General features: G+C 58.7%; 1 protein-coding gene across 5 annotated transcripts in view; it reads right to left on the bottom strand.

The window, feature by feature from the left end:
* Positions 1 to 325: 325 nt before the first annotated feature.
* The window catches only part of Bicdl2 (BICD family like cargo adaptor 2), a 6,988-nt gene continuing 405 nt past the window's right edge, over positions 326 to 6,908 (bottom strand). Inside the window, exons 1-10 of one of the 5 annotated variants that reach the window (XM_010603595.2) lie at positions 6,684 to 6,839; positions 5,765 to 6,060; positions 3,344 to 3,559; positions 3,100 to 3,216; positions 2,850 to 2,996; positions 1,891 to 2,088; positions 1,648 to 1,797; positions 904 to 1,034; positions 574 to 694; positions 326 to 497 (exon numbers count right to left, since the gene is read on the bottom strand). In XM_010603595.2, coding sequence (XP_010601897.1) covers positions 360 to 497; positions 574 to 694; positions 904 to 1,034; positions 1,648 to 1,797; positions 1,891 to 2,088; positions 2,850 to 2,996; positions 3,100 to 3,216; positions 3,344 to 3,559; positions 5,765 to 6,046 — 1,500 coding nt within the window. In that variant the 5' untranslated portion in view covers positions 6,047 to 6,060; positions 6,684 to 6,839 and the 3' untranslated portion in view covers positions 326 to 359. Of the gene's footprint in view, positions 498 to 573; positions 695 to 903; positions 1,035 to 1,647; positions 1,798 to 1,890; positions 2,089 to 2,849; positions 2,997 to 3,099; positions 3,217 to 3,343; positions 5,534 to 5,764; positions 6,061 to 6,683; positions 6,840 to 6,908 lie in introns of those variants that run through there. The other 4 variants (XM_010603594.2, XM_010603593.2, XM_010603596.2 and 1 more) reach the window with 4 other exon arrangements.

The following is a 6,908-nucleotide window of genomic DNA, read 5'->3' as shown; positions in this document are numbered from 1 at the left end:
TTTTTTTTTTTTTTTTTTAACAATAAACTTTCAAGTTTTTGTCCGTCGTGCTTTCTTCCCAAGAATGGAGGCCAAAAGTCCATGTAGTGCTTTATATATTACTCTGTCCAATCTTGAGACATAAATATGCACCCCCTCTCCTGCCCTGGAGCTGCCAAGAGCAGGGGGCCTAGTGCTTAAAGACAGACCTATACCGATAGGAAAAAGCTCTGCCCTGTCACCAACGCTGACCCCTGACCCGGAAGAAACCCCTGGCCCAGCTTTTTGGGGGGAGGGACAGAAGGGCCCTGGTCCTCCGTGGAACTTCCTTAGAAGAAAGTAAATGCCACCATGGGGAAGGGTGTCCCCTCAGCCGGCTGTCAGGTCCGCCGGAAGAAGTTACTGAGGAAGCTGCCGGTGAAGAGAATCGAGGTGCGGCGTGGGCCCGACGCTGCTGCATTCAGCTCCTTCTGGCGTTGCGAGCGCAGCTGCTGCCCGATCACCACCTGCATGTCGTCCTGCAGGAGGCGGGTTGGGGATGTGACGAGGTCCATCCTCCCCAGCCCTGCCACCGAAACCCGCCTGGCGCCTCACCTGCCAGGCTTCCAGCTCCTGCGTTAGCGCCACCTTCTGGCGGATCGTGCGGAGCAGCTCGCGGGACAGGGAGTCGCGCTCCAGGGAGACGCGGTTGAGCTCCAGGGACAGTTCCAGGGCCCTGTGGGCGGGAAGGGCAGGAACAGTCTGAGGACGCTGAGGGCTCCTGGGCGTCGGTGTGACGGAGTTGCTTACACTGAGACCAAAATTGTCGGGGGCTCCCCGGGTCCGGGTGGGAATCATTACAGCCACATCACGGATGGGAAAGCCAGAAGTACCCTGGACCCTGTCACTCCGCTAGGCGACTGGAAGAAGATGGCAGAGGCTCACTTGTTCACGGCTTCGTCGCGGTCCGACAGTGCACTGCGCAGGGCCTCCTCCGGGTTGTCCTGTGCCCGCAGCTCCTTCTGCCTTTGCAGTTCCTCCCTCAGGGTCTGCAGCTCTGCCTGCTGCAGCGCAATCTGCAGGTAGGAGAGGAGGCAGCGAGACAGGTGGGGCCCGGGACCTGCTACGTAGTCTTGGCTCTGACTTGCCCGGCTCTCACTGCCCTCCCTTGCCCGTTCCACAAACACTAGGCACGAACACTGTGGCCCTGCTCTGGAGGTGAACCCTCTGAGCAGCAGCACTAATCCGGGAGTAAAAGCTTGCAGGAGGGTTTCAGGGAGCATTGCTGGGAGTGGAATGAGGGTGAGGATGGGTGGGTTAGCCCAGGAAGTCTTCCTGGAGTTATACCCCCTGAGCCCCTCTCCTCCCACACAGGAGATTGAACCAGGGCCTTTGCACTGAGCTACACCCCCAGTTGTTTGTTTTTGTTTTTGTCTTGAGACAGGGTCTTGTTAAATTGTTAAAGTTCCCAAGCTTGACTTGAACTCCTAATCTTCCTGCCTCAGCCTTTCAGAATGCTGGGATTACACGCATGCCACAGCCAGTCTGGTTGTTGACTTTTGACGGTAAGTTTGTTGAGATGGTGGGAAACCCAGGTATAGGGACGGGCTTCGCGGACCAAGGCCGGGAAGGGGAGACGGGAAAGAGAACAGGGCAGCTGATAGGGCTCTGTGCTCAAGTAGTCCCCACCTCGTCCTGCAGCCTGGCCGCTTCCGCTTCTTTCTCTTCCAGGATCTCCGCTGGGCTTAGGGGTGCTCGCTTCTTGGGGGGCTCCAAGCTATCCACCTGGGGTGCAGACTGGAGGACAGAAGCCTCTTGGGTCTCTGGGGATGAGGTGATCTGTGGAGCAAAGGATCAGGCAGTGCCGTGGATCAGTGGAGCTCCACACTGCTTGCTCATGGCATAGGTGGGGGCCAGGATCCGGGAGCTCACCTGGGTATCTTCGCCTGCATTGGCGTCCTGCTCCTGATCCCGGTCACTGTCCAGGCTGTGGGCGAGCTCAGACTGCAGCGAGGCACTTGACACATTGGTGTCCTGGAGGTGCGACTCCTCCTCCAGCTCCGACACTCGGCGCTGCAGCCTCCTCAGTGCGTTCAGAGCCTCACCAGCCTCAAAGCGCGCGCGTTCCAGCTGCAGAGGGTCGACCCAAGGCACAGAAGGTCGGCTCGCGGGCAGGCGCCTGCAACCTGAGATGGACCTACCGGGGCAGCAGCACCCCAGCTCCCACGCAAGCCTGGATCACAGGGCCACCTTCAGCCACGAACTTCCCCTGGGCTTTATAGTTTTTTTACCTATAAAGCAGGACGCGCCTGGGATCAACTATTCCCAGCCACACCCCATCAAAGTCATCTCCCATAAAGCACGTCCCTTTTCCTGCACAGCTACCTTCTAGCTCTAATTGCCTGGACTCAGAGTTTATTGATCCTTCCTTCTGAGCCTCACAGCCTCACCAGTCATTACCATCCCATCTCACAGATGCGGAAACTGAGGCTGGGCACCCCACAATAGTAAGAATGGACACTGAGGTAAAAAGCCAGGCAATCTGACCTCAAAGTGCAAACTCCTGAGATCTCAAACATTGGACCTTGCTTCCTTTTCGTTCCCTGTCTCCATCTCCACTCCCCAAATGTGGTCCAAGCCAGGCATTTCCAGTTGGAACCCAGCCTCGACCCCCCTCCCTGGTCTCTCAGCAGCCAGGCTCTGACTCATCCTAAGAGTCTACCGCCCCCAACAGCCTTCTGTGACTCCCACTTGCCCTCAGGCTAATGCCCATGCTCTTCTGGCACAGCTGCCAGCCTCCCAGTGACCCAGCTCTGGCCATCCCTCCCAGAAATCCCGAGGCCCTTACCAAGGGCCCTGCTGATTGCCCACCCAGGCCAGCCCGAGGTCACCTCCAGGCTGTCCTCCCGCCTCTCCCTCCTCAGCAGCATCAGCTCCTCATGGGTGGTCTGCAGTCTACCCTGGCCCTTGTCCACCTCCTCACGCAGGCCTCGAATCTGGGCCTCCAGGTCATGTCGGCGGCTCTGCAGCATCTGGTTCTGGGGCAAGGCCATAGAGCTGGGAGAGGTGTCCCGGATGCCCCCACCCCAATCCTTGTAGCTCAGACTGTTCCCGCCCCAAATTCCCACCCTGCAGACTTACCTCCCCATGCAGACTCTCCAGCTGGGTCCTCAGCTCCACTCCGGCCAGCGCCTGAGCCTGACACTGGGCCCTCAGTGCATCCAGTTCTCTCTGAAGCTCATGCTCGGTCTGAGAGGCCTGGGTGGGAGAGACGGGGAGTGGACTCCCCAGCTGACTCTAGTCTCAACTCCCAACCAAGGCACCTACCCCCCTGGGAACACAGGCAGTGGCAGCCCCCTCCTCTCCTGGGGCTAGGGCCACTCACCTGGGCCAGCTCCTGGCTGAGCCGGAGGTTCTGCTCACTGAGCTCACCAAGAGCCCGAGCCCGCTCACGCCCGCTGTCCTGCTGCTCTGAGCGCTGCTCCCCCAGCTGGGCCCGCAGGGCTGCCAGGTCGCCCTCCAGCTCCACAGCTCTGGACTCCCACTCTGCACCCCGGGCTGCCAGGCCCCTGCGGAGCTCATGGTTCTCCTGCTTGAGCCGCTGTGGGGACCATGCAGAGGGTCGGAGATAAGGTGACATCAAGCTGGAGCTGACCCACAGAGCAGGGAGGGACACGGACCCAAAGAGAGCACGTGAGGGAGCGGGTGTCGGACACAGACATGAAAGCAGGAAAGAAGGGCATAGGGCGGCGGACACCCAAGTATCAGAGGCAGTGGAGAGGAGGTTCCAGGGTGAGCAGAAGGCTGACCCTAGCACGGCAAGAGTAAGGCCTCCCTGATACCCACTCACCTCAGGCTGCTGCCTGGGCTCCTGGACCCGAGGTCGCAAGCGCCGTTTCTGGCGCCTGAGTCTGGTAGAGTTTAAGCCACGGCCCATGGCCTCACTCTCACACCTGTGGAGTCCTAGGGGATCTGCAGGCTGAGTCTCTGCCCAGTCCCTCTCCCAGTTCCCTCTAATTAGCCCTGGCCAGCCCTACCTGAGCCCCACCCTCTGCCTGCCCATCCCCAAACCCGTCTGACCAGTGGGGGGACGTGTGATTGGCATACTCAGATGCCCATCTTGAGGGGGAAGTCAAGTCAGGGGGTCGCTCTTTCTAGGTCCTCAAAACAGGAAGGGCCCAGAGCGGGCGACAATAACCATATTTACAATTACGATACTGTATTAGGTAACCCTGCCATGCACTCTACCTGCAGTATTTCACTTACTCCACTAGAGGGAGCATCACTAACATTCTCAGATGAGAAAACAAGCTCAGAGAGGTTCAGTGCCTTCTTGCCTAAGGACACACAGTAAGTTAGTGGAGCTGGAGGTCCAGCCCCGCAGCCAAACTCAACCTAATATGGCCCTGGAATTAAGCTGGCAGGTTGTGAGGTCTGACTGTCCTGGCTGGTGCTCAGTTCTGTTGCTGTGTGGCCCGGGCAAGTCCCTTTCATATCTCTAAGTCCCATCCTTCCTCCTTGCTCTACTTCCTGAGCTTCTTCTGTCCCGGGGGTCTGAGCAAGACCATGAAGTTCATTGCCTCAGCATCCTAGATCCAGAGGGCCACAGGCGAATTACGTGCTGGAACCCAATAATTTCAGAGGGACATCGAGGGCTGTGAGGAAACCTGGGGAAGTGATCATTGAGGAGAAGCGGGAGGCATCTCTCTCAGAGGAGCTGATGTTGGGATTGACTCCTGCAGGGCAAGGAGATAACAAGGAAGAGGGCTGCTTTAAGGGGAGGCCGTACAAAGGCCCTGTGGGTACAAGTTTGAGTCAGCTTGGGGACTTTTAGGCTGTGCAAGAAGTTTCATTTTCATCGTAAGTGTGATAGGGAACTGTGGGGAGATTCTGGGCCAAGAACGAAATGAGCTGATCACTGGCTGCCTGCACGGGAACAGACTCCAGAAGGCAGGAGGAGAGGTCAGGCAGAGGGGAGCGGGGCTGGCCCTGGGCTGCAGAGACCACCGGAAGCAGGTGAATTTGGATTCACCAGAGGGGAGAGGGCTTGTGCACGAGGAATCAGGGCCATTGTAGTGAGCTGCCCAGTCTGCAGTCTGGTGGGAAGGGCACGGGACAGTTTGTATCCAGGTCAGCTCAGAGCAGGGATTGGGGCTGACAACATGGGTACATCAGGGTGTTTAGGGGTTCAGATGTGAGTTCCAGCATGAGAGTGCGGCCAACCACAGCCTGGGTAGAAGGAAGAACCCTTCCTACTTTGCAACGCTGAGCAAGAATAAACTGAGATGAGGCATGGAGAGCACTTAGCCAGGTGCAGGAGGGAGTGGCTCTCAGGACCTGTTGGGTGGGGTTACACTACGCTGCTGAGAAGCCAGGCCGAAGAGCCAGAGATGGCCAGCAATTTGCCCAGGGTCACACAGTCAAGCAGAGGTCTGAATTTAGATATTGACTTGCCCTTAGATTTTGTTTGTTTTTTTTTTTTTAGTACTGGGGGTCACATTCAAACCTTTGCCCATACTGGACAAGTGCCCTGCCACTGAGCTATAGCCCCAGCCCAGGATTCTTGTTCCTAAGCACTGGGACCATACTGGAAGTGCCCTGCCACTGAGCTATAGCCCCAGCCCAGGATTCTTGTTCCTAAGCACTGGGCCACACTGCCAGGGGACCTGGGCCCAGTCCTAGGCTATTCCAGAGGCATCCCCTGCCCACTTGCCTGCCTATGCTCCTTACTCCTCTCCACGTCTTGCTCCCCTCCCTGGTCACCCCAGTCCCCCTGCCCTCCGCCAGGCCCCAGTGGCCAGCTCACTTCCTCACGCTCAGCGTGCTGGGAGCTCAGTGTCTCTAGCTGCAGGCGAAGCTCCTCATTGCGCTCCAGAAGCATCTTGCCAAGTTCTGCAGCCAGCAGCAAGTCTTTCTCCTTCTGCTGTAGCTGCAGGGCCAGGTCCTCTGGCTCCTCAGGCCCCGGGCTCACTCCCAGGAATGAATCTCGCCGTTCCAGCACAAAAGGAAAGAAGCCCTCGTCGCCGCTGGGGGAGGTGCCCCCCGAGAGTGGCCCTGTGGGTAAGCTCGGCCCTTCTGGGGAGCTCATGGCATCTGCAGCATCTGTGGGAACAGGTTGCTACAGGCTCAAAGGCTCCCCCACTGCTGCCCCACACCTGGCCATCCAGTCCTGCAGCCAGGGCCTCCCTGAGACAGGAGGGGTTAATGATCTATGTTTTGGCCACCCAACTCCGTTAATGTCCCCAGGGTAGACCGGGGCAGGGAACAGAAGGAAATGAGATGTCTTGCCTCTTGCTTCTGCCCCAGGACGCTTTGGCCCAGTGCTCTGGGCCCACAGCCATACCCCTAGTGGTCCCTGTCCCCTTTCCAGAGCTCAGCTGTTTGACTCCCAGCTCCTCACCATCTGGGCCTCAACCTCCAGAACCCAGGCTGATGTCGACCTGGCCCTGAGGGATAAGTCCAGCTCCTTCCAAGAGTGTGGAACACTCCCCCTTCGGAACACAGGTGTCCAGGTCCCTGTGCCCCAAGATTACAGCTTCTCCCCCACAGAATCCCAGAGCCCCAGCCCCTGCCCTTCCTTCTCCTAGTTTCCCAGGGGGGTTGAACTCCAGACTTGAAGGTCCCACCCCTAGTGTCCCTTCCTCCTGTGTTCATAGCCTCAGCCTCTCATCTTTTCCAAGACCCAGACGTTCCTGACCTCGCCTGCTGGGACCCAGAGCTGTTACCTGAAGACCCTCACCTCCCAGAGCCGTGGCAGCAGGGCCACGCAGGGCGAGGTTAACAGGTTGTGCCAGCCTGCGCACCAACGCCGCCGCTGCGAGTTTCTGTTTACTTCCCGGCCCGCCCCTGGGACAGGAGCCCTGGGTCCCCAGGGCCGAGCAGGATCACCGGTGCTGGGGGCACTGGGTCGGGAGGAAGGACCCGCAGCCCGGCACCCTGACCCCGCCCAC

Source organism: Fukomys damarensis, unplaced genomic scaffold (genome assembly GCF_012274545.1).
Source record: "Fukomys damarensis isolate Sample0158 unplaced genomic scaffold, DMR_v1.0_HiC HiC_scaffold_34, whole genome shotgun sequence".
NCBI lineage: Eukaryota > Metazoa > Chordata > Mammalia > Rodentia > Bathyergidae > Fukomys > Fukomys damarensis.
Note: the sequence above shows the minus strand (reverse complement) of the source record. Positions and strands in the feature narration are given on the sequence as shown.